Consider the following 27,994-nt stretch of genomic DNA (forward strand, 5'->3'; position numbering starts at 1 on the left):
TTTTATTCGGCTTCAGCCAAGAATTTTCATTTTGGTGCATCGCTAGTGAAAAAGCGCCATAAGAGTTAAGATTAGGTCTCAGCTCCTAAATTATTGAGTGCTGGAGAGGTATCCTAAGAGTAACACGATAGCAGTGCAGAGGCAGAGACCATGGACTTCTCTCTCCTTTATCTTAAGTGTGTGTGTGTGTGTGTGCGTGCGCGTCCGTGTGTGTGTGTCTATGTCTATGTGTGTAAGTACGTGTGCATATTGTGTGTGTGGAGTGTTTTGTATGTGGGTATGTCTGTCTTCTGTGTTTTCACCTTTTTCTTGTTTTTACAGGTACAACTTTAATTGTTTTGCTTATAGTCAACATGTCTCATGTACAGCTGCTTTGTAACAATGAAAATTGTAAAAAGCGCTATATAAATAAAGTTGAGTTGAGTTAACAAAGAAACAATGTGTTGGAATGATATGATCCTCCCATCTCAGCTGGACTTTGTATTCTAAGGCACCAGGACCTGCCTTTCCGGGAGGGGGCGAATTGTCACAGTTATGGACTTTTGCTTGTGTATTTCTGTTATGTTTTTTTCCCTGTCTTGTTAGTTTTCCATCGCTCTGTTCATTCACTCATTTGTTGCCATAGTCACTCATCACCTGTCACCCCCTCATTAGCCTTGTTATATATACTCTGGTTTAGTTGTGTTCTTGGCCGGTTATCATTTGTGTTGCTGTTACCTCTTTGTGTGGATGCTCCGTTGTTTTGGATTTGGTTATTAAACACTTCTTTGTGGATTACCTTCTTCGTTGTGCGCTTGTACAGTGTGAAGAGTTTGGTTCCAAAACGCGATAAACGCCATTAAAAAAAAAAAGAGTTTCCGCCAAATTCAGTATTGTATCAGGTCGGTATTTAAAAGTCAGTTTTTAATTTGACTCAAAATGCGATATCCGCCGTGTTATTCTGTTCATGTTTTCTTCCTTTCTTTCCAAACAAAACTTGTACTTTGTGTTCAACAAACAAACAAAAAAATGAATAATTTTGACGGCATTGATGAACCTGTGCTGGTTTCTGCGGTGGGGAAGAAACGTAAACCATCAAAATCTAATCATTTACGTGAAGAGATTAAGAAGACGAGGCACTAATTTATAGCATTAAAAAGATGACCCGTTGAATTCATTTTAGGAGCGATGACTGATTGAATGTATTTTTAGTCCAGTGCCTGTATGTAAGATTAGTATTGTATTGAGTTCAGAGGCTGTCATATGTGGATCAACTCACTTTGTTGTGTATTTTCAACAGTTACAATATGAAAAATAACTTTTATATTGATTCAATGGATTTATTGCATTTAAAAAAAATTGTCATGGATTTATTGCATTTTGGGGGAAAATAATCCGTTTTTATAATAAATCTTTTAAAATCAAAATCTGGATTTGAATTTTTTATGTTACTAGAACTAGGGCTGTGCCGATACACGATATCATATCGAATCGCAATAGAATGTATTTCAAAAACGATGATAAGCTATTGGCACTTTGACTCGATATGGATAAATTTTACAGTCTAACAGACCGCAGAAATAAACGCAACAACAGTCAGTCAGCCTGCAGCTTTTAGCATGCGCGTCAAACTACAAAGTCCATTTCATACTGCACTTGGCAAAGAAAACTCAACATGAGGAGGAAAACATTACTGGAAGCGGAAACAAAGGTGAAACTAACCTCGAGTTGTCATCACGCGGTTTATCAAGTGTCTTGTTTTTTTTCGCAATCGCCGGTTAAACAAAACAAACTTGAGGCGCAATTGCAAGCGAGTTACTTCGAAACTCAAGCACAAACGTTTGTATATCCATCCTTAACATATCTGTGTTGCAACAGTGCATTCGTTTAATTGAATTTTAACTGGTTAAAGGTTAACTTTTGTTAATAAACTGTATTTAAAATAGATTATTTTAAATACAGTTTTTTAATTAAATATATATCCAAATAAATATCGTTATCGATCAATATAGAAAAAAACTATAGAGTTTACTTGTTTGCCATATCGCCCAGCCCTAACTAGAACCTAAATATGCTATGTGAAACTTTCAAACAGAAAATAGTGGTTTTCATCTTGCCACTTTCTTTGTAAAGAAAACACATTTTTACTCAAATTAATCAAAATGGATTTATAGCGTTTTGGAACCAAACTCTTCATATACAGCAGTACACTTGACAATAAGAAGCACACTTTTACAAATATACACACATATATTTTATGTGAGTATCTTTACTACTTTACTACAGTTTCTGTTGTTATGTGGCTGCCATTTTGTTTTGGGTGGTTAAAAGTCAAAAGAGCTCACCCTCAAGTCTCTATGATATTCTGTTTGACTAGATATGATTCGGGTCTGGCCTTTAAAGTCTTTGTAATTTTATTTTATTGTTTATTTGTTGTGTTGTTTGAGCAAAAGTAATATGAATTCTTCACTTAGCAATCTCCCCCAAAAATGTTAGTCACAATGAAATTTAACAAACATGTTTTGAGGTGTGAACACAAACATATAAAATTATTTTTTTGTACTAAATGCCAAAATGGTGTTATTGATTGGCAGAGTGTTACGGGCAGCAGAGGAAACAACATCTAGCAATGTTTTTCCTTTCAAGATTGTGCACTTCAGTAAGACACATCGCACATGGTATTTTTCAGCGGCAAGTGAGGCTGAGAGAAGGGTGAGATCATGTTATCGGAATTAAATTCTTATAGTTCTAAATTTATAAAGAATGCATATTACATGTTTTGATTCAGTAAAATCTGATCATGTATTTTTGTCTCTCTGACAGAAATGGATGCAACACCTGAGAAAAGAAATAGATCATTATAATGACAAAAGAGAATTGCAGATTCCGAGGTAAAAAACTGTTATTACAATATAAAAATGTAACTGCTCAGTCTGTGAGAATAAATATGGTCATATTGGACATACAGTACTGTGCAAAGGTCTGTGCAGACTAAATCCAGAAGAACTGTCTCCAAGAAACTTGAAGACAGCAACCTGCAAAGCTACAGTACTTTGAAGAGTTTTACGCACTTAAAAATTCTGTGAAATGGAGATAAAAAAATAGATTTTATTTATTAATTAACTTATTTTTACCAAATCAAATGAGGGGCCATATGTATTAAGCTTCTTAGAGTAAAGACTTGTGTGTCAAAATTCTAAGAATAACATAATTTTACACTTATTCCTAGACTTAAGAATAAGTGTTATTCATAAAGGTTCCTAAGTGTTAAGACTAGGCCTCAGCTGCTACATTATTTAGGAGTGGTGGAGAGGTATCCTTATCTAGGAGTAATAAGATGGCAGTACAGAGGCAGAGACCATGGACTTTACAACAAAGAAATAATGGGCCCTATTTTAACGATCTAAGCGCATGGTGCAAGTGCACTTAGGGCATGTACGAATCCACTTTTGCTAGTTTAACGATGGGAAAATGCTCGGCGTGCCCGGTGCATGATCTTTAAAGGTTTTCCCTATTCTCTTAATAAGTAATGGGTGTGTTTTGGAAGTAACGTGCAGTAAACCAATCAGAGTCTCATCTCCCACTCCCTTTAATTATGAAAATGAATAACCGAGTCGGGCTGAAACTAGCAAAAAAACACTTTGCAATGGTATAATATGGGCCCAATATGTTGGAATGATATGAAGACAGGGAGTTAATGATATGATAAAATAATAAATAGTCAAATAAAAACTGTTAAAACATTGTTTAAGGATTTGCAACTTTGGTCTTTTCCTTATGCAACAAAGAAGGGTGTGATTCAGCAGCTCAATTATTTTAATTATGGTCAAACCTTAATTAAAAGTGTGTGAAACTGAGCAAAAAATGTATGTACTTATTTATAATATTTTTGCACATAATGGAAAGTAAATTTTTAAAACCTAAATGTTTTACTTTTGAATCTAATGTTGCCATCTCTGTTTGAAATATGAAATTGCAGGTTACTTTATATATTTATCTTCATGGATTGAAGTAAACTGATGGTAAACTAACATTTCCCACAAAATCATACAGCTCAATTTATAAATCAATATTATAAGTTTACAGCTGTAAATCAGGGGAAAGTAGGCAGTGATTTTTGCCCAATACCTTAATTTTGGTTTATTTTACCCAAATAAGTTATGGATTGCAGCTGTAAATAAAAATAAAATATTTGTAATGTCTTAATTCCGTCACAAATCAATAGTGCCATGCTGCTGTGACTTCACTCTTGCAGGTCAGAAGGTCAAGGGCTGCCATTTTGTGTTGAAAAAATTGTTGTCCTTAATTCACAAGACTTAAGGCAATATTTCACTAGCAAACCAAAATTTTCCCATGTTTTACTCACCCTCAAGGCATCCTAACTGAATATGGTTTTCCTCTTGAAGAATTTTGCAGTCGGAGTTATAATACCACGTATCATTTTACTTCCAAGCGGTAGAATGGGAGTGAATGGGTGTCGACTTTTTGAAGGTCCGAAAAGTGCAGCCATCGATCAAATAACTGCTTGACGCGGATCCGTGGTCTTAACAAAGGTCTTCTGAAGTGAATCGATGCATTTGTTTTATTTTGGTTTGCTAGTGAAATATCTCTTTATGTCAGAATCAGTTTTAGGCTTTGCTAAAAGTTGCTTTTAGCTTCTTCATAAAAATCTCCCACTCTTAAAAAGTCCTTCCTGTAGCTAAGAAATGTTTGACACTTAAGTCAAAGCTTAAGACTACTCTCAGGAGCATTTCCTAAGAGTAGTCTTAAAGGGATACTCCAATTCTGTCATGAATTACTTCTACGTAAACACAATGGGGTGGTTTCCAAGACAAGCATTAGCTTAAGCTAGGACTAGGCCTTATACCTTGTCCACACTAATGCGTTCGAAAACGCATCTTTTTCTCTTCGTTTTGGCCTTTTTGTCCATACTGAGACAGCGTTTTTGTCAACGAAAACGGAGCTTTTCAAAAACGCACTCGAAAGTGGATACATTTGAAAAGGCTGTTTTCGCTTTGTAGTGCGGATGAGGGAAACAGAGATTTCAAAAACGATGACGCATTTTTCGTCATGTGACACAGTTGTTTCGGCTGCTCTCCCGTTTGATAGCATTAATATCAGTTCATGCATACTTTATATCGCAGATCGCATTTTAGGATATAGAATATTTAATTACTCGCCTTTATTGTTTGGCAGTGGAGTGCGAGTTGTCTCACTTTTGCAGTTTTATAGTCTTGTGTTACCCGTAGCAGCATCTCTAAGTTACCTCATTGTACGTATATTTAAAAAAACTGTGTCTTTGCTCCACATTGCCGCAACATAATAAGGCAGAAAGTAAATAAACGTATAACAGAAATGAAACACGCTGACGAGTCTAAGGTTTTTACTCATGCGCAATACATGGATGTAAGTGTTTTTAGACATTTCAGTGTGGATGTGCAGCGTTTGAAAAACGCTTGAATACGCTAGTGTGGACGAAGAGCGTTTTGAAAACGGAAACTCAGTTTTCAAATGAAAACACACTAGTGTAGACAACCTCTCAGTTAAATTAGGATATATAAGTCAATAATACTTTACAAAAAAAACAACTGTGTGTACAAAACAATGGCTATGACATATTTTAAGATATGTCAGGGCAATTTATTTTAAGTTAAGACAGCTCAAACTTACATTTTATTCTTGGACTAGTTCCAAGCCTTGTCTGTTAAACCGGGCAATTGTGCTTTTAACTCTTCAAGTTTACCTTGGTTTTCTCAGGAATTTCACACACTCTGGCAGTTACAACCTCCTTTTTCCTTATATTCATTACCTGTTGATGTTATTCTTTATCTGCTGCTGTTACCAAGCAGGTTTGCATTAATTTTTTCATTTGTATTGTAGTAGTGACGACTTAGATGCAGAGAGTGTCTATGGTCCATTGGAAGAACCTGTGGAAATCAGTGATTTTGATGATAACCCTGAAGCAGGTAGATAAATAATTAGAAGCAGGTATACTTTTATCATTTATAATTACATTTGATATATTTGATATGTTAAATATATTTAGTTGAGCACAATCTTTTACATTTTTGACGATATCTGATATGCCGATATTGTTTAGTAATTTAGCCGAATTTTATCCTATATCAATATACTTTAGGCCTACGTATTTTTGTGTATCTCCTTGAAGTTTTTTTTCTGTCATGGCATTACCTACTCAGTGATAGAAAAAGCAATAGTTTATTTATTTATGGTCTCTGTTACATTTGTACCATATGTATATATCTGCAAAACTTTTGTTACATTTTAAAATGTTACATAATTACATGAAGTTTGTAAAGGGTGTTTACTGAATGAACACAATAAAACAGCACATTGTGAAATGATAAAAAAATATATTTTGATGGCCAATGGCTGTAATTAAATATCGGCCTAATATCGCTGATTTGGTGAAAACCATGTTGATTATGCTGAAGACGTTTTGATTATGTGCAGCTGTTCTTCTGACATACAAGCGTGCACATGGGAAGGCCTATCAAACGTTCCACTAAATGCTGGAGCAATTTCCACTGATACTAAGATATAGCTATATCTTATGTCCTGGCAAACACACCAGTAAATACTAGAGCCATTTTAACAGATTCTAAGATTTTCCAGGCCTTCCCTTGTGCACGGTTGTATGTCAGAAGAACAGCTGCACATAATCAACATGTCTTCAGCATAATCAACAAGGTCTTCACCAAATCAGCAATATCAGGCCAATATTTAATTTACAAGCCAATATTGGCAGATAATATTTGCGTGCCGATAATATTGTGCATCCTTTATGTGTGTGCGTATGTATAACTATTATTATAGTTATGAAATATTAATTGTATACATAAATTACAAATGAATTCACTTAGATTATATGACACAAGATGAAGACAGTGATGAAGAGGACAACCACAAACAAGATGAATCACCAATTCCACCAGGTCACAGTTTGATTCTTTTTAATTTCTTGGCTTGTTTGTGTCAAGCATTTTGCATGCAGCATTTTTGTTCTTAATTTAGTCTAGTATTTATACTGACAGACAATATTTAACTTAGCAAATACCTACACTCTCAAAAGGATGTGTTAATAAAACATGTTTGTTTTATGAAATTTTAACACATTATGTGTCATTTTTACACAGTGTGTTAATTTGTGTCATTTGATTGGGCCGTTTGAGTAATTCAGGCAGGAAGCGGATCCAAATGCAGTATAGATTTATTAATAAGACAACCTTAATAGGTACAACCTAAAAGAAACAAGCGTTATCCAACTAAGCCATAAAACATCAGGGACTCCTAAACAACGACTGACCAACTGAAAGCAAGAGACACAAGACCAAACCTCTAACAACCACAGGCACCAGACAAATGAAACACAAGGGCTTAAACGCACAGGGTAAGAGAGGGCTAACAAGACACACCTGAAACAGATCATGACACAAAACCAATGAACAAAAGAACTACAAAAAACTACAACACTAGACACGAAACAGGAACTAAGGCTTACAAACTAAAGTCCACAATAATCGGGGAAACACAGACAGGGATCATGACACAGAGATGTGTTCAATTAAGGAACAGATTGTGTTGTTTTTAACACAACAGTTTTGGATTGTATACATAAGGAATAATTGACGACGGGCCGTTCAATTATCAAAAGTTAATGCACACCCCGAGGTGATAATGCGGGTGTGCATTAACTTTCCATAATTGAAAGGACCGGAGTCAATTATTCCGCTTATACCACGGTCACAACACCACAAGACGTTGTTACGATGTTTTATCTCAAGACATTTGTATGGTATTTGTCCCGGAATGCACTTGCTGGTAGGACTAATTTCTTACGCATCTCATCTGAAGGCGTTGCTTGAGCCTGCATATGTAGTTTTCCGAGAGCGAGAGGAAGCCAGACAGTGCACATGCACACGCGTTTGCTTCACTGAGACTCGAAAGACAAGTATCTATATTTGATTTGTTTTTGTCGTATTTAACACCCCTGTCGTATAAGAAAAGTATTAAGAGAAAAAAGTGACACGGAGGTTTCTGCGCCAGCTGCGGTTCTCGCAGTGGCATATAAAAAGCTTCCTGCTGTGTGTTTTATGTCCCGTTTACCCATTCCACAGACCAATTTAACATGTTGTTGTTGTTGTTATTTTTGTGCTTCGTGTTTTATCTTTAACCCGCTGATTGTGTCATGTAGTTTGCCGTTACCTTTGATATATGCTTTAGTTTTTCATCTGAACAGTCCTGTACAGTGCTTTCGCCATTGTTGTTCAAATGTTCATGCTGTCCATAAATATTAATAGTTATTTCTTCTCAGACAATGGAATTTGCCTGTCACTTTGTCTGTTGTTAGATACGTATTCAGTGGTGGACAGTAGGCTACATTTAAATTAAACTTGGCGAAGTGATATGGAACTGTAATGCGGTCAGCAGACCTGGAACACCTTCATAGGTGTGCATTTACCGAAAGTTAATGCATACCCATAGAACGTTTGTCAGCCAATCAGATTGAAGCATTCAACAGCCCCGTCGTATAAAGTGTAATAAATTATTGTTTTTTTCCAGGTCGTCCCATGGTTCCACCCCCACCTTACCCTCCACCCCCAGTTCCTCACCTGTCTAGAGAAAACCGCCAAACAAAAGGACCACCACCTCCGCTTCCTCCGTCATTCAAAAAACCTCCTTCCTGCATACCTACAAACAAGGGGCCACTTCCACCTCTACCATACACTCCACATTTACAGAAAGACATGCACAACAGAGGTCCTGGTGGTCCCATGGCCCTTTTAGTGCCCCCGCCAGGCTCATTTGCCACAATACCTATTTGTGAGAAAAAGCCATATAGGTCTCTCGTCGGGAATACTGCAGCTACTTTACCTATTGTTGAGAACTTACAGAAAATGATTCTAAACCCTGGAAATAAACCACCCACTTCCAGCCACCACTTGGGGATCAAGTCCACAGCAGAGAACAAGCCTCATCTGTCACCTCATCTGTCTGCTCCTCTGGGTAACAAGACTCAGTTGGCCCAGATACCAAAGCCTCCATTGCCAATCAAACCTAAACCCAGTAGACCTTTGCTCCAGTAAGTGTCTTCAGAACTTCTGTATTTTCTTTAAGTTTTAATTATTTTCAGAAAACTGGAATATATTACTGTTTACACAGCAAATTAATACTTTTATTGCATTTAAAATGTAAAAATTTCATTCTGGCTCAGTTCCTTTATAACCTAGAAACACCAGCCACATTCTATGATTGAAGTGAATTATTTTTGTAGAACAAACATGTGCTATATTTGCTAATTTTACAACAGAACATGTCATCAGTCTCTGAAAAAAAATGTTTATACAAATATCCATACATTGTATTTCAGAAGATCATCACCAGATGGACAAAGTTTTCGTTCCTCTTTAGAAGAGAACTCTTTAAAAAAGTGGCTGCCTCAGAAAAACAGTGAAGATTCTGATGATGATGACTATGAAAATGTAAGCATACTTGCCATCTGCTGAACTCAAGGCACTTAGACGACATTTGTTAAATAACATAAAAAAATCAAAGTTAAAATGCAAGAATATAATTTGCACAAAATAACAAAGTAGCACTTTAAAGATACATAGCATAAACATGTTGCAGGCAAAACATTTTCCTAAAATAAATGTTTGTGTACTTAATGCCCGGTTTCATAGACAAGGCTCAAGACTACTCCCAGACTAAAATGAATGTTTAACTGTCTTAACTGAAAATAACTTAACTTAAAATCTTAAAATATGTGAGTAATATCATTTTGTCTCAAGATGCACACCAGTAATCTTTGTTTCTAACGCATTTTATAAAAGGGACTTTTTTACAATTTTATGCATTTGGCAGCCACTTTTATCCAAAGTGACTTACATTGCATGATACTACATTTGTATCAGAGTATGTGCATTGCTAGTGCCATGCTCTAACCACTGAGTTACAGGAAAGCTTAAGGGGCATTTACACAGAACGCGCCTTTGTGTCTAAAAACGCGAGACAGTGCTCAGGAATGTTTTTTGAAATATGCACAGCGTAGAACGCGAGAGTCTCAAGAGGTCTCCGCCATGTTGCCATGTCATACCAACTTGCTACTGTAAACAGAAGCATGCCACGCTTACCCCGCCTCCAAATGACATTGATGAGCAGCACTGCTGCGTGTAAAATCGAAATTATTTTAATCATGCACGTCTGTCAAGTGTTTTCATAGAAAAACAATAGAAAGGTAACGCATTAGAATGGAAAAACGTGTTCTGTATGAATGGCCCCTTACAGGTAATACTAATTTAACTAAATCGCTTTGGATTAAAAAAAGCATCTGCTAAATGACTAAATGTAACTAAGCAATAGTCCTGGCTTATACTAAGACTAGTCTGTGAAACCGGGCCATCAGGTTCCAAAGCAATTGTACTGACATGTACGCCCACCTTACTTGCATATACATTTGGGCGGTCTTAGTCAAATCATACCACGAACTGATGTAGATTTGTGGGGGTGTGGTTACATGAGGCGTTTCAGGCAGGTCTGGGTGAGCATTCGCTTTTAGATAGAATGCATCTTTTGTTCCGACACTTTAATTTTTGCAATTTTACGTGTCTGATACATGCATGGGCAATTTATAACACACCAAAGACACAGAAAAACACGTATTCGCGCCATATGACCCCTTTAATGTTACATTTCATCAGTGTTGGGTGTTACTCTCAAAAAGTAATTAATTACTAGTTACTAATTACATATTCAATAGTGTAATTAGATTACTGTACAAATTACTCTCTCCAAAAAGTATTTAGTTACTTATTACTAATTACTTTCTATATCCTATATCAACCTTGATTAGTGAAGTGATTCAAGGATAGGCATGAAAGAGCTATTTAATTCATTCAAATAAATAATATTAAACTACATAAAGTACTCTTATTAACTGACCAAAGTATTACAAATGTGAGAATTATACATTAAAGCACAGATTTTAAAGTTAGACTTTGAATTCTGATGTCAATTCCACTATTGCACACAGATATATTACACAAAGTATATAGTTTAATTACATCAAAAGTAACTGTAATTAAATTACAGAAAAAAATTAGAGCAATCCCTTACTTTACTTTTTCAAGGGGAAAGTAATTACATTAAAGTAACTAATTACTTAGTAGCTAGTTACACCCAACACTGCATTTCATTTGTTTTATTTTCATGTTTTCATAATGGTCTTAGTTTGCAGCAGAGTTTGTAAAATTTTTGAGCTGCACCATAGGCGAGAGAGACATTTGAACGCAAGACTTCGTACGAGGCAAAGTCGAGTTGAAATATCCCACTTCTGACCTCACAGCTTTCCAGTCAAATACTAGAGTTTCTTAATGTTTTGCATAAAATAGCTCCACGCAAATCTCACTGTATGACTACAAGCATTTTGGATGTGACGTCTCCCTGCGCTCGGGCTTGATTGAAATAAGTAAAAACGATTGGAGATGTTTTTCTCTGTTTTTCATGGGGAAATTAAATGTTTATTGATTGAGATGGTGTCCTACTCTCAAATTGTTTGTGTATTTAATTTTTTATATATTAATCTTTATATAGGCCTATATATGTAAATGTAAACTAAAGTAGGCTAAAATTATGATAAAAAAATGCAACAACAAAACGGCAGAAAATAGTCCATATATGTCCATCTTAGAAAGGGTTCAAAAAGGAACCTTGGTAACAGGCCAGGTTCTAATTCGAACCCTTTTGCCACAATAGAGGTTCTAAAAAGAACTTCTAAAAGTACACCAAATAACAAAGGATTACTTATAGAACTTATAAGTTCAACTTTGAACCTTGTTGATCATTAGAAGTTCATATTTGAACTTTAAAGTTCTTTTTCTAACTCTAAAGGTTCAATCTCTTCTAAGAGTGTAGCCTGACAGGAAAGTAGACGGTCTTGTGGTCGAATGCGTTTAAACAGCTACAAAAGACCGCCTACAGACATAATGCGTAAACGAGGGGAAACAACAAAGTCAGAATTTAAACTTTGGCTGAAGACTTAAAAATTTGGTTTAATGACAAAAAACGTACCAAGCAAGCAGAATGTTTTCTCTCCATTTCAGATGTTCAGTGTTCAGCGTGTCTAGCGGCTGTCAGAGCAGGGGGAAAAAATGCTTTCTCTGTAGGGCCTATTGTTTATCTGCCCCGGTCATTTGTAAATTGTGTGCACTTATTTCGTCCATTTGATAGAAAGATCGACCAAAACGGATCTTAATACAAAGTATAAACAGAGTCTGACCCACAGACACATTTAAGCAGGAAAGTTAACGTGCACGTTTTAGCCAGAAGTTTCGTCTTTTAACAAGGCATGGCAGCAGAGTGTGAGTTGCTCCGTCTCACACACAGCCTCGGAGGGAGAGAAATTCTCTGGTACAGAAACAGTATTGATAACGTCGGAGTTTATCTAGCTATACAATGCGGACTACTGTAATAATTTAGCCGCTGGGCTCGTCACCAGGTTTTGGTACATGTGCATACATGTAGCCTAAACTTATTAGAGGCAGATCAATCAGTCGACCTCTAATAAGTGCCATTCTTGTGACCCAGTCTGTGAAAAAGGCTAAGGTCTCAAAATACGCATCGCAGTTTAATTTCAATCATTAATTTTACTATGATGTCAATTTTTGACATGGCATTACTCAGTCAATAATAAAGATATTAAGATTACATTTTCACAGAATGTTCTTTACAGTATGTAGGAAGATGTTTTGTAGAAAACCGTTTATCACACAAATTACTTTAGCTCGGTTTTCACAAACTGGGTCACTTATGAATCACTGTTACACAGTTTTGACTGAAAATTCAAATGTGACGGTTAGTTGTTCTGTATGGGTGTTGCGGAGTTGTGTGTAACATTTGGAATCTAAGCCTGTTATCTACATAATAAGCCCGAGACAATGCAGCACAGAATAATCACAAAGCGGTACAGTATATGTCTGTTGAAATATTAGCCAGTATATCATGTTCTAACCACATACACATTTGTGTATAAAACTTTAACACCAAAATGGATGCTGTCTATATTTAATTCAAAATATGCAGCATAGTTCCTTTAATCTTTAACATGTATTGTAAATGTGCCAGTTATTATGTGGTTGATTATTTCAGCCATTTTCATTACAATATTAAATTGTTATTGATATGTTAAGTTGACAGAATGTGACTAAAACAGTGAAAGTTTCTGGTTGCTCATTTTTGTTTCCAACCATGGGAGCACGTCTGTTTTAGGGGAAAATAGGAATGTTTATATTTAAGTTAAGAATAAACAGTTACATTAATACGTCAGTCTGCTTGTTATGTGGACAACTGAGCAAGCGATGAGGACTGCCACAGAGCCAACACATCTGAACCTTTATTATGCAACTAAACATACATTTACTGTATACCTACCAGCTATCAACAGCCTCTCAAAGTGAACATCAATGTACAACAAACATACTTGTTGGCTCATTTAACTGAAACGTATTCTCTCACCACATCCTTGGCAAAGCAATGGCTGTATTCATTGATTTAATTTAGGCTACACGTAGGCTACTGTAACACACGACCTAATCTACAAACTACTGTGCACAACTAAAAACTAACAATTCATGCATAATGCATAACTTCTTATGACGCCCAAGCGTAAGCATAATTTTAAAATCAGTTTCTGTTCGATCTGAAGAGTGTGCTCTAATATTTTCAGTGGCTCTTTAACATGAAACAGGAAGCTCATGAATATTCATGCATGCTCCGCCTATGGTCAACCAGACCTCAGACACTGAATATTTTAGAAAACAGAAGTCTCAACACAAAAAGAATGAAGCATAAAGGTGTGTGTGATTGGCTGCAGATGTGTGCAAAGGGTTTTGGGAAATGAAGTCCGGTGAGAGTCCTTGTGGTGACTAGGCGACATCTGGTGGTGAATCAATGGAAGAGCAGAGAACAGATCGTGACAGAGTTGGGGCTTAACTGTCAGTTGTACAGCTGCTATGGTGGAAAAACATGACTCACTTCCCCAATGAATCAAAATAGATTGTGTGGGATTGGTATAATTTCTCAAATTAGCCACTTTGTTTTGCCATTGCTACATTTATGGAGATGTTATTTTTACTGCAAAGGTTACATTTTGACCCAATTTTGTTACAACATGACAACCCACACAAAATGTTGGCGTTTAGTGAACATCACACATTTATACAATTTTGTTTTTTTTCTCTGCAGGTGCAACTACCTCCCTCTGTTTTTGTGGACACGACAGAAACGAATAATGTTGAGAGGTAAACACAAGATTTTTTCATAGAAGGTATAGTTCAGTACTTCCCGAACTGCGGGCTCTAACAGCATTGCAGGGGGACTGTTGCTTAGGCTACACATTTTTATTTCTTTTCATTTTCATTAAGTATCATTATAAATTTTACTGTAGAAAGATTCTTGAAGTGACTATGTAGCTTCTGTTATACATTTTGAACTTTGTGTACGTGTGCATGTGTGTGCGTGCGTGTATGCGTGTGTGTAGTTTTACAAATATTTTTATTTGGCTTTTATTTTAAGATTACTTAGTTTTAGCAATTTTGATATATGCTTTTGTCATTGTATAATTATTTTTTTATGTTGAGATGTTAAGATGAATTAATTTCTATTTTAGTTTGATTTCAGTTTTTGTTTGTTAATATAATTTTAATTTATTTCAGTTTATTTTTGAGGCAACATTTAAATTTTTCCTTTAGTCAAGTTTCTCCGATAATTTTTAGATCAATATTTAATTTAATTTCAATGAACAAACTTTTTCAAAAGTTATATATATATATATATATATATATATATATACATATTACTACCAACAAAGAAAGAATATGGGGTTGAAGCTTTTAGTGCATTTTTGTGGGGCCTTAACCCTCTAAATTTGTTTTGTTGGTATACATTTCTAGTTACATTTCTAGTATTGTTTTCGCAACCATCACAGGAACATGCAAATTTTTTGCACCACTGCCCTCTACTGAAAAGAAGTTGTAAATGCACAACAGCAATATATCAGACAAATTAGTAATCATGTGGTGACTCTCTGATCACAGATTATTTAAAGAGACATACAGCTCTCTACAGAACGGTCTTTACTGCATCCGAAAATCAGGAACAGGGAAGACATCACAGGTACAGAAACCCGCCTTGTCATTATCAGGATGTACAGTTGTGGTCATACACCTTGCATAATCTGGAAATGCTTAACGTATAAGAAAAATAAACGGAACGTTGAAAATTAAGATTTGTTTTTAATTTATAGCTGACCTGAACAAATTAAATCATAATAATTTGTCTTATTGCCATAATAAAAAATAATAATACTTACAAGTAGGGTCAGTTGTGGCCTAGTGGTTAGAGAGCCCCATTTGCTCTGCAGTGATAACTGCCTGCTGCACCCTACTTGTCGCTTTGGATAAAAGCGTCTGCCAAATGAATAAATGTAAATGTAATACTAATTCATTTGGTACGTTTATTATAACCAAGTTCAAAGTTTACACACACCTGATTCTTAATACTGTACTATGTTACCTGGAAAATCTGTGACAGTTTTCATGTTTTGTAATAGCTGTTGAAGAGTTTCTTGTTCAAAGGGGAATTCCATCAAAAAATGAAAATTCAGTTATAAATTACTCACCCTCAAGTGTTTCGTCAATCCTAGGACCTCCGTTTAGCTTCAGAACACAAAATAAGATAAGAGGTCCGGGAGCTGTTCTGATTCATCCATAGACTGCAATGCAACCAAACTTTAAAGCGCTGAAAGTAAAGACGTTGTTGAAATAGTCCATGTCACTCCAGTGGTTCCGCTTTAATTATATAAAGTGACGAGGACAAGTTTTGTGCGTAAAAAAAAAGTACAGACAATTCAACAATTTCCTGACTCCGTGTTAGTTTTCAGTGTTTTGTCATGGGGTCTGATCACACTGATGTGGGTATGGTATTGTGAGTCCCGGGCATAACGCCACCAACTGGCAACAGGAAGTGTCACTTACAGACTTTAAAATAGTCAATGGGCTATATGCATGTGTGACTTCCGCGTTTCACAGGAAGAACCCTAGGCAGTTTCCGGTTGGGGAGCCTTAAAGAACAGGTTTCATGAATCTCATAAAATTACCGACATTTCAGTGTGTAACGTAGCTGTCCTTCAATTTTGACGATCTGCAAAGTTGTTATTCCAAAAAGTCCATGATAAATTAAGATATTGGCTTCCAAAGTAAGGAGTCGACTCCGAACCGCCCAAACAAATCGTTAGGCTTTCGAATCTTTTGAGTGTAACATCGATACGTCACAGTGTAATGCATCAGCTGCTCTAACCTGCACACTCTAACACTCTAACCTGCCCACTAGCACTTCAGGTAGTATTGCGTATACAACATGTCGAGGAGACGCTGTGTTTTGTGCTGTGAACGCAAATGTACTTTGTTTTCGCTGCCAAAGGACGATGATGTGGAGGATCAGTGGTTACATTTTTTTCCATGATACCACTGCAGTACAATTCCAACCTTGTGTAATGTGCTCATCATTTTACCGAAGACTGTTAGTTTAATGTAAATAAATTTGTTGCTCCCGAGAATAAAGAAGATCCAAGTGTGGTCATAGGATACAGCATAAAAACAAATACATAAACGCATGTTATATGTATGCCTATAGAGGGTATGCATTGATGTCACTTTCCCACATGAACATGCCGGGACATGCCCCCCTTCAGCACCAGGACACATTCCTCTGAGTGGTAAAACATGCAGCAAAATGGCTGTGGAGAATAGGAGAAACAAAGAAACCGGGACTAAGAAATGCAATTATTTGCTAAAATTACAAGCAGCTGAACTCGACGGAGATCCTTACGATTTCCCTATGACTTACAAAGGAATCAAGTGTTCCTGGACACTGAAATGTCGCACAGAATTGCGTTTCCTGATATTGTAAGCAGTCATTTTGCTGAATGTTTTGCCCCTCATAGGGCGCGATCACGTGGTGTTCACGTGATAAAGTGACGACACGTCCATACCCTCTATAGCCAAAGCACAATCTGTGCTGCGCTGCGCAGCTTAACCACCCAAACAAAAACCATGGGAAAACCAGTCACGCGATTAAACACAACTGCATGCTGCATGGCGACAGCACAGAAATCAACACATAACGTAACACATTCTGCCTGTAGACCTAGCCACAATCTCAAATCAAGAAATAACTGTCTTACATTACTGCTGGCCTGCATGCAAAACTCCAAAAGTGGCCTTTCTTTCTGGGTTGACCCTGCTGAAGTCCTGCGTGAGGATATAAATGTTTAGTAAAAAATTAGTCACCGCTGGTGACACTTGACCATCACTAACGCCATGACGTTATGAGACACTTGTGTTGTCATTGTAACAGTAACGTTATTAAAACAAAAACAGTCACGTTATTAATGTTTTCAATGGATATTAGTAAATAGACACATTAATAAAATGTATTATATTTATTTTTGATAAAACATTTTCATTTTACACAGAGTAATGTTACAAATAGCCCGCCCAAGGCAGAATTGCTTTTTACTCTAACCGAAAACAGCTGTATTTTCTTTGGATTACGTAGAAAAAGTAGTTAGATGCTGTTGATACTTAAAAATAGTGGGAGATAACGTTACTATTTGCAACTCAATATTGTTGTGCCTTAAATATTATGCAATAATAACAATGTGTAAATCATTATATTTATAAAAAATATTAAAATGATGGCCACTTATTGAGATATTAAAGCCCTACACCCCTAGCCTTCCCTAAACTTTATGAATAAAAATGAATTTTTAGTCTTAAATCAATTTTATTGAAAACAAATGCGAGAGTTGGATTAGAATCCTCTCCTGTGTCACACTATACAGAATGTACACCTTACGCCACTGGAGTCATTGTTTAAAATGAAGTCGTTCTTACACTTTCTCTATTCCAATCACATATTGGTGGGTGGACCTAGTGCAAATAGTCTCTGCCTTTATTTATTTATCTTTCACACCGTTTCATTTTTTCTTTTGCTCGACGCCATACTTCCATATACCAGTGCTGTGTGCCGCAATGTACAGCATCTGCTTCTCAAATTTTGGTGAGTTCAACGCGGGATTTGCCAGCCGCTTGACCCTTAAAGATAAGTCAATACCAACTTTATTTGGACTAACAAGCGTCTCAAAACCACAACCTGTAAGTATCATAAATACGTTATGTGTACATGTTAAATTGAGTGCTTACAATATAAAGTAATTGTGCTAATCCGTGTTGTATATTTAGTACAGCTGTAGGTTTCCAGGTAAACAACGTATAACAGTGTTACAGTTTTAATAAGCCAACTCTTACCTAATAATGTGGCGGTTATTGTAGACTGTTGTCGTTCTACATGTCGTAGTATTGTACAAACTGTATCCCTTTATCGTTTAGTCATGGTAGCACTTTGCTAACATCTCTCACATTATGGTTTTGTCAAGTGTGCAAAGTTTAGCTGTGGTCACGATCCCCTTCAAACAAAACGGTTTGCTTGTCATTATTTTCAAAACGGACTGCAGCACAATATTATTTTATTATGTAAAGGTGTGTGCATTATCTTTGGAACTTGCTCTGTATAATCAAAGTAATGATCAACTTTTGGATAGAGCCGTTGTTGTTCTCCCACAGCTATGACGAAAAAAGATCAACAGAAAACAATAGTCTGAATGGTTTATGAAGATAAATGGAGTACTTGTGACATGGTAATACTGATGCTATTTTTACACACAGCGTCTTTGTTTACATAAACCTTCCTGAGATAAGAACTGTGGTAATGGGCGTTTCGTTTCTGACAAGCAGTGTATGAAGAAAGACCAATCACAACTGATTGGACCAGTTGGCCAATCGGAGCACACTGGACTCGTGGTAGGGAGGAGCTTAGAGAAGCAGAACATTTGAACAGCTTCGGAGGAATCGTTTAGAGATCTTTGAGAAATGGATAGATACTAAATGCTTATTTTAAGAAAATAGCACCGTTTTTTCACCTTTGATATATTTGAACATGTTGTTGGGGACTCTAATACAACATTAGGACACTTACAAAAACCTTTAAACCTGCTCTTTAAAGCAGAGAGAAATCGAAAAATGAGAAAATAGTTCAATTTAGCAGATGCTGTACATTGAGGCTGTAGGACCTCGCGAAGGTGATGGGTGTAGCCTAACCCGCAGCTCTGCAGATGTCTGCCAGAGAGGCGCCTCGAGCCAGTGCCCACGAGGAGGCTGTACTCCGTGTGGAGAGAGCTCTCACCCAGTGGGCGCAGGCGATCTTAGGACAGGTACACCGTAGTGACGGCGTCCATGATCCAGTGCGCCAATCTCTGTTTGAGACAGCCCTCCCTGCTGATCTCCAAAACAGACAAAGAGCTGCTCAGAGCTCCTGTGGCTCTGCGTGCGATCCAAGCAGAGGCGCAATGTGCGTACTGGACACAACACGGTTGGGGTTGGGTATTCCTCCTAGGTGGGGAGCACCTGTAAGTTCACCACCTGGTGTAGAAGGAGTGGTGGGAACTTTGGGCACATAGCCAGGTCTAGGCAATCTGTGGACACGGAGAATGCTTTTAGGTCCGCTACCCTCTTGAGCGCCACTCCGGAGAGACGTCTTCATCATGAGGTGAGAAAGAGCGGCATCTCCGAGGGGCTCCAGGATCGCATCAAGGTCGCAAGAGGGTATGGAGCGCAGGTGAGGCAGTGCCTTCCCGCACCCCTTAGGAACCAATTGATCAGGTTGTGCTGTCCTAGAGACTTACCAGAAACTGGGTCGTGATGAGCGGCAATAGCAGCTACATACATGTTCAGTGTGGAAGGGGAGAGATTACGCTCAAGTCTCTGGAAGGACAGCACGTTCCCAATCGAGCAACTCTGCGGGTCTTCTCTTCGAGAAGAGCACCAGGATGAGAAGAGGCACCACTTACAGACGTATAGCCGCCTAGTGGCCAGGGCCTTAGCCTGAGTGATGGTCTTAACCGCTGCAGGGGGTAGGCCACTCAGGATCTCCTCATCTCGTCCAGGTGAGGTTCCAGAGGTCTGGCCTGGGATGCCATAACGTGCCCTTCCCCTGGGAAAGCAGGTCCTTCGTCAGGGGAATCAGCCGGGGGGAGCTGTTGTCAAGAGCATTAGCTCCGAGAACCAAGTCCGGTTGGGCCAGTGTGGCGCAACTAGTACACTTGAGGCTCCTCTTCCTTGAGTCTGTGCAATGAGGCTCACTGGGGGAAGGCGTACTTCCGCTTGTCCCACGGCCAGCTGTGCGTTAGAGCATCCATGCCGAGGGGGGCCTCGGACGGGAGTACCCTAGCGGGCAATGGGTGGTGTCCAGGGAGGCGAACAGGTCTACCTGAGCCCGCCCGAACTGTACCCAATGAGCTGGACTGCGCGGGGGTGGAGTCGCCACTCTCCGCGAGGCGTCAACTGATGAGAGAGCGCATCGGCTGTCTGGTTCAGGTCGCCTGGGATATGTGTGGCTCGCAGGGATCTGCTCACCTGCGGACTCCACAGGAGGAGGCGTCTGTCGAGTCGTGTTAGCTGCCGTGAGCGAACGCCACCCTGGCGGTTGATATACGCTATGGCAGTTGTGCTGTCCGACCGGACCAGCACGTGCTTGTCCTGCACGAGAGGTTGTAGCCCCTTCAGTGCAAGTAGCACATCAAACAACTCTAGGCAGTTGATATGCCTGCGCAGGCGGGGGCCCGTCCATCGCCCCGACACTGCGTGCCCGTTGCACACGGCACCCCAACCCTGCAGGGAGGCGTCTGTCGTCACCACGACGTGCCTCATGACCTGCCCGAGAGGGACCCCCATCCGTAGAAAGGTCATTGAAGACCAGGGGTTAGGGTGCGTCGGCAGAGAGGCGTAATCACCATCCGCCTGCTGCCGGTGTGCCAAGCTCTCCAGGGAACTCGACTCTGTAGCCAGTGTTGGAGCGGTCTCATGTGCATCAACCCGAGGGGTATCACCACCGCCGAGGATACCATGTGCCCAGGAGCCTCTGAATTTCAGGGGGACCGCTGACTGCTTGAAATATTCCAGGCAGTTCAACACTGGCTGAGCACTTTCTGTTGTCAGTCGCGCTGTAATGGAGACAGAGTTGAGTTCCATACCAAAAAAGAGGATGCTCTGCACAGGGGAGAGCTTGCTCTTTTCTCGGTTGACCTGTGGTCCCAATCGATCTAGGTGCCGAAGCACTAGGTCCCTGTGTGTACATAACAGATCTCGCGAGTGTGTCAAAGGAGCCAGTCGTCGAGATAGTTTAGTACCCGCACACCTCTCTCCCTGAGGGGAGTGAGGGCGGCTTCCACGATCTTCATGAAGACTCGTGGGGACAGGGACAGACCAAAAGGGAGGACTCTGTACTAATATGCCTGACCCTCGAAAGCGAACCGTAGGAACGGGCGATGACGAGGGAGAATCCAGACATGAGAGTAAGCGTCCTTCAGGTTGATTGCCATGAATCCATCTTGAAATCTGATAGATGCCAGGATGCGCTTCTGCGTGAGCATCCTGAACGGCAGCTTGAGTAGGTGCCTGTTCAGTGTACGCAGATCCAGCGACCCCCGCTTTTTGGGGGACGATGAAGTACGGGCTGTAAAACCCATTGAACATCTCGGCTAGAGGGACGAGCACAATCGCTTCCTCTCCAGAGGGGTGGCGACCTCGGCCCGAAGCACGGGAGCATCCCTGCCTCTGACTGAGGTTGAGAGGATGCCCCAAAACTTGGGCGGGCTTCTGGGGAGATGGATCGCGTAGCCGAGATCCCGTAGATCACGTAGTCACGTGACGGTTTGGGAAGCTCTTGTCAGGCTCCCAGGGACCGAGACAGGGAGGCTAGGGGTACGTTCTGCTTCATCGACCTCCCGGGGGTGGTTTGATGGCTGGCAGTGCGGATCCCTTGCCGTGGGGGGGGCCCCAGAGAGGATATCGGCTCTGCAGTTTTACCTGCAGAGCCGATGATGTAGCACAATGCACCATCGAATGAGAGTGCTTAGGCTGATGATTATCCTCGACATTGGGTCTCGCCATGACGCAACGTCGAGTTGCCGAACACCGTCGTGTAGAGGGTGAGAGCGGCTGTGATAAATGCCCAGAGAGGGAGAAAACTCTTACAAGTGGGCTGTTGGGACGGGGCAGGTATCGTCCCGGATCGACCAACCAGCGATGGAATGGCTGGGGTCGGGCCCGAAGGTATTCTCGATCTCCCTGGGGTCTTCCCATGAGGGCCACTTTGGCTTCCGCCGCGGCTTCTGATGGGGTGGTGGTCTCCTCTTCGATGTCTCGAAGAGGACCAGGGCTGCTGGGAAGCAGACGGTGCACGGGATCTCGGCGGCCAGAGGGCGGTCGAGTCACGGCTGGGGAGGATATACTTGATATCCTCTGTCTGCTCCTTTACTGTCGAGAACTACTGCTAGACCGTATCACCAAACAGCCCCCCCTTGCGAGATGGATGGGTCGAGAAAGCGGACTTTCTCAGCATTACTCATCTGTGCAAGGTTCAGTCAGAGGTGTCTCTCCTGGACCACAAGTGTGGACATCACCCGACCCAGGGCCCGCGCGGTCACCTTGGTCGCCCGTAGAGCGAGGTCGGTGACGGCGCAGAGTTCCTGCATAAGCGCTGTGTCGGTCTTACCCTTGTGGAGCTCTCTCAGCGCATTGGCCTGATAAACCTGCAGGATGGCCATAGCGTGGAGAGAGGGGGCCGCTTGGCCCGCAGCAGAGTAAGCTCTCGACACCTCAGATGCCGAAAAGCCTACGTGCTTTGGACGGGAGTCTAGGTCGAGCCCCTGGGGACATCGACGTATCCTCTAGCTGCCCCACCATCGAGGGAAGGAAAGGGCGATGGAACTAGTTGACGTGTACGCGCTGAAGGGGGGCGTTCCAGGTCGTACTAAGATCCTCATGCACTACCGCGCCGTAGTCCTGCCGTCACGGAACGGAAAGCAGACGAGGTGGTGGCTGAGTCCCGTGGGAACACAACCACCTGTGACGCAATGTCTGAATCGTCAACCGCCTGCAGTGCGGGCAGGACTTATCCACAACATCTGCCCCAGCGTACTGGAAGCAGACATCGTGTCCGTCCCCCTCCTCGATGAGTGTGTTGCACCCACAAGAACAGCGGGACATGCCACGCTGGAGAAATTTGCTCTTTTAGAGAAAAACGCCCAGGGGAAGTTGCCGCAGGAAGGGACAGTCCACTGCACCACGTCGTAGAACCGGCAGTCTTGTAGATGCTATTTGTAGCGAAGTCTGTTGATCATGAGCGAAGGCTCCGAAGAACAAAAGGTGAATGAATGAGGCACGCCGTCTCCCTTTTATACCCGGATATCCACGGGCGGAGTCCGGCATGCAAATTTCATTTGCCAATTTCATTGGCCTTTTCTAAGAAGTCGGAAGCGATTGGTTCTCAGGGACGAACCCCATCTGTCGGCTCGACACAACGTCGAGAGACCGACAGAAAGGGAACAACAAATTGCAAAACTAAAAACAAATCTGAAAAAAAATCCCAAATCAATCAATTATTAATCCATAAAAAAATCCCAAATCTAAATTACAAGTCTGAAAACAAAATAATAAACCATAAACCACAAAAACAATTCAGAAAACAAAATAAGAAGTGCATTGTTTTTTGAGCATTGATGTTGTGGTGCTCGGGCTCGTATACTCTTACATTTAACATTTTCTAGATTCTACAAGGTGTACAGTATGTAAGCTTTTGACCACAACTGTATGTATAGGCAAACAAGTGGTACATATTACTGATCTTTAACTTCAACAACAGTCACTTCCTTTGTACATTTGTATGTCCCAGTACTCTTGCTACACACCCACAAAAAAAGTGTACTAAAGTCGGAGAATTTGGATACAGCAAAGGTCTTTGGGATTGGAGCTAAACTGAGGCCCTTCACAAGCAGGACTGTACATGTTTAATTTTAAATGTTCGTGTTCAAACATTTAACGCTTCCGTAGAGAATGTCCCGCCTTATCATACCTTGAGCTTTAGCTCTTAGCAATAAACAGTATACACAGAACAGCTTTCACAGCAGAAGTCATGGATGTAATCGGTGACCATTGGTTATATTTTAAAATGTGTGTGGCTGAACCTTAGCGCTAACAGCAGTGAACAGAGACTGTGATAAAAGTGAAAGCATGCAGCTCAGTCAAATGATCGTCATTATAGCAAAACACTACTGCAGCGGCTTCGTCTTCTCTAAAGCAGCTCAACATGACCTCGCTCCTTTTTTTGCGTTTTCCCTGGGGATGAGGTTAAAATAGAGCTGTAATTACTTTCAGCCATTTGCTGTAGTCCTTACAAATTTATTTCAAGAGATTATCTCCCTTTGCAGTGAACTTTAAGCGTTGTAACTTTGTAGACATTTCTTTGTACTCAGACAGTAACATTATACACTAACTTTGTTTGAAAAAACAGATTCACAAAGTATGACCCCTTTAAAGAAGGTTGTTCCATAACCCCCAAATATGATCGTGTAACATCCTTTTATAATTTTTTAAAGGTGAAAGTACAGTATAGTCCACAACATAATTTTTGTCATCAGAAGGGTCCGCAGACATCTGAACGCGTACAACTTGGGCATGCGCGAGAAAATGCTGAGGCGGCCGATTCCACTAGGTGATATTGCGCATGTGTCGGACCTGTCCAGTCCGCGCGTATCCGTGGTGGGGTATGCTTGGAAGCTATGCGGATGCGTGTGCGCTTGATGGAGACGGATGCGGAAAGTCAACTATACCCGGCCCTTAAGAAGGCAAAGAGAATCATAAAATGTATAATAGGGTATTGTGCAACATGTTTACATGTTTCATTTTTGATACAGGTGCTGGTTGTTTGGGACATGAGCATAAACAAAGCCAGAAACTACAGGCTCTTTGAGGAGGCCAGTATAGCATCGACACACACTAAATCTTTACACTGTTTGTGTTGCTATAATTTATCACACTTTTACATTTGTAGGACCAGAGGGTGTACCTGGAAACAGATGTAACATTTCCAACATTAGCTGCTCTGGTTGAGCACTACTACATTTATGCACTCCCAAGCAGCAACAACTCTTTGCCCAACAATTCTTTGTGCTTACAAATACCTTATGGATACAAACCACCGAGGTGACATCATCCTTTTACCTGAGCTGAAACACCAACATGCATTGTGCACTCCATGCTTCAGGGTGTGGTTGTGGTTTGCTCTGACTGTACTGCCTGGACTGCTCTCTGCTTGAAGTGGGGAAAAAAGTTCTGGTACTCTCTTGTGCACGTTGACATATGCAGATTGTCACCACTACAATGAAAAACAGTATTTGTAGATATTGCTGGTATGTTTATTCACTAAAGGAACCATTTGCCAAACAACTGTTTATGTTAAATACAAATTTGACCACAAAATTTCATAACCTGTGATAATAGTTCTGCAGTTTGTTGAATTATTCTGTTAATTCAATCCAACATATACACACAGTCATATCTTATGCCTTAGATGCTATAAACGTATCTGTTTATGGATAAGTTTATAAAAAATATGTTTTTAGGCATCTTAAGAGGAACACACGTTAAGTCTTACATTATGACAAACAACCCAAGTTTTCATTTGAAACAGCTGAATTCACAAAAGTTAAGTCGTTTGTATCTTTGAAATCTTATCATGTATCATTTTTATTGTAAAACCGTTAACTTTGTTATGTTTGCCTTCTCACATCTCACTACACAGTTGTCATTAAAACTGAATCTGTTTCTGTTAGCGCCCGCCTGCCAACAGTAAAGTTCTGTCTTCTGAGGTCGAGGTTGATCGATCTGAGAATTCAGAGGTCCCATGCCCGACTTCGAGTGCCTTTCCAGACATTTATTTCTGGTTTTGAGGTGGAAATATCCGAAATCCCGAATGCAGCATAAGTGTTCCCTCTCTGTAGCAGGATGTCATTACTATAATCACCCATACAATGATGCTTTGACACGGAGTGGTAAAGTACCGGCAACATGTGAGAAGTGCTGATACGCAAGACAAAGCAAAGGTACGCTAAAGATAGAGAGTCTATAATCTGGCAGGGGTGCATTTCCTGGCACGACCTGGGGGGTACCAGCCCACTTCAAGCACCGGTTATAAGTATTAATCACATCCGAATGGGTATCTAATGAAAAACTGAAAAAATAACAGTCACTGGTTAAGTATTGATAGATTGAAAATATTAGTGGAACGAGATGTCTAGTATTCTGAATGTTGTCTGAAACAATGTTCGTATAATGGGAGGAAGGAGGCGGGAACCGGCGAACATTAAACAAGCTTTTAATAACATAAACAACTAATAAACCAAATTAAAGGGCCGGCAGCCACCTCACGGTCGACTGCTGGCCACACAAACATAATAAAACAACATAAAATCCAGGCCTGGTCCTCTCTCGTCGTGCCTTCCTGTCGCTCCTCCTCTTATGCTTCTGGAGCTCCTCCGTGAGATATGCGAGACCAGTGCAACGCACAGCTGACACTCATTATCACTCGCGCCACTGGCCTCTCTTCTTTCTCTCACGGCCTTCGTCCCACCTCCCTCGTCACATTGTCTTAATATTATTAAGTCATAAATATGGAGATCAGATTGAGGTCTTCAAGCACTTTGTAAATCTTATAGATAAATCTTATTCAGGAAGCTTTATATTGTAGTTTGAATTTTAATGAACTCTGTACACACACTGTATGTGTACATGAGTGCATCTCATGAAACCTGACAAGAGCATAGTTAATAACAGATAATTGTATATTTCTTACGTCGGACTATGTTTTGAATCTGCCACCATGATTGTTTGTGATGTTATATTTTCTTGTATTTTTCTGTTTGAGTTGTATTCATTTTTTGATTTGTAAAGCGCTTTGAGCTCTGGAAAAGCACTAGGCCTATATAAATTTACCTCAGTTACGATGGCAACTTATTTTAGGAAATTAACCTGGTCCGGGCCAGGCTAACTGCCAGGGTAAGTCTTGAACAGAGCTCCGTTAACACTGATCTGCCGGTGATGTAATGATATTACCACTGGTTCTCCGTCATGATGCAATCTTATATCACTTTATTAATCACTATAAATAAAAAATCCATGTAATAAATTCTAGGGCAAAATAATAAATGACTATACGGTGTGTGACATACATCTGTATTCAATTGTATGATATTTGGTGTCAAATGTATACTGTATATTAATGTCAATAAAGTTTTGATTTAAATTTTCCTAATAAAATGATGATGGTAACAGCAATTTCAAACAATTATATTGACCAAAAGTAGTAATTCCAGTGACCTGGAATTATGGTTGTAGAGAAGGACTAGGGCAATAAGTCGATTTCCGATGACAAATAAACAGGCAGGGTTATGAGAAACAGATATGCAAACAATTTTGTTCAGCATTACATGTTAAATCTCATGGTAATGTGTCATTTTTGTAGCTTTTATTTTTCTCTATTCCTTAAATTCAATAAACTATTCACAGCACACAGTCACATATTTTTCTATTTTTAAATAAGTGGTTGAAGCCGCCTACTGAGAGAGGAATCATACTATTAAATACCGTTGAAACAACAGGTCATGTGTCACTGCTTCAATATGGTAGTTACTTGCATCTTTTTCCAGAATTTGGATTTCCAGCTCTAACTTTTCTTCGTTTTTAAATTGCATGTCTTCCTCCACAGCATGTCTTTGTGTTAGGAGGTAGAATTTACACAGTCTTTGGGTGCGTTTACACTTGGCATTAACATGCGACCTGTATCTGGATGTTGTCCACATACACATTGAAAAGACAAGTGTAAACGCGCTTCTGATCGGAATGTCATCCGATCAGCGTGTCCTGATCCAGAGGTAGTCGAGGACGCATTGTGATCGGATCTCAGTGTAATGTAAACGCAATCCAGACAGTTTATCTACATTTACCGGTACAATTTCACAAAAAACCCCGCACGCTATCATTAT

At 39.9% G+C, this 27,994-nt stretch overlaps 1 protein-coding gene across 5 annotated transcripts in view; it reads left to right on the forward strand.

Moving 5' to 3' along the window:
- The window catches only part of sh3bp2 (SH3-domain binding protein 2), a 53,005-nt gene that overhangs the window by 21,020 nt on the left and 3,991 nt on the right, over positions 1 to 27,994 (forward strand). For 3 of the 5 annotated variants that reach the window (XM_057321874.1, XM_057321870.1, XM_057321872.1), the window contains exons 4-13: positions 2,574 to 2,691; positions 2,803 to 2,870; positions 5,860 to 5,945; positions 6,864 to 6,935; positions 8,563 to 9,082; positions 9,371 to 9,482; positions 14,242 to 14,297; positions 15,093 to 15,171; positions 24,869 to 24,928; positions 25,006 to 27,963. In XM_057321874.1, the coding sequence (XP_057177857.1) occupies positions 2,574 to 2,691; positions 2,803 to 2,870; positions 5,860 to 5,945; positions 6,864 to 6,935; positions 8,563 to 9,082; positions 9,371 to 9,482; positions 14,242 to 14,297; positions 15,093 to 15,171; positions 24,869 to 24,928; positions 25,006 to 25,161 (1,327 nt within the window). In that variant the 3' untranslated portion in view covers positions 25,162 to 27,963. Of the gene's footprint in view, positions 1 to 2,573; positions 2,692 to 2,802; positions 2,871 to 5,859; positions 5,946 to 6,863; positions 6,936 to 8,562; positions 9,083 to 9,370; positions 9,483 to 14,241; positions 14,298 to 15,092; positions 15,172 to 24,868; positions 24,929 to 25,005; positions 27,964 to 27,994 lie in introns of those variants that run through there. The other 2 variants (XM_057321871.1, XM_057321875.1) reach the window with 2 other exon arrangements.

This window comes from Triplophysa rosa, linkage group LG22 (genome assembly GCF_024868665.1).
Source record: "Triplophysa rosa linkage group LG22, Trosa_1v2, whole genome shotgun sequence".
In the NCBI taxonomy this organism is placed as follows: Eukaryota; Metazoa; Chordata; class Actinopteri; order Cypriniformes; family Nemacheilidae; genus Triplophysa; species Triplophysa rosa.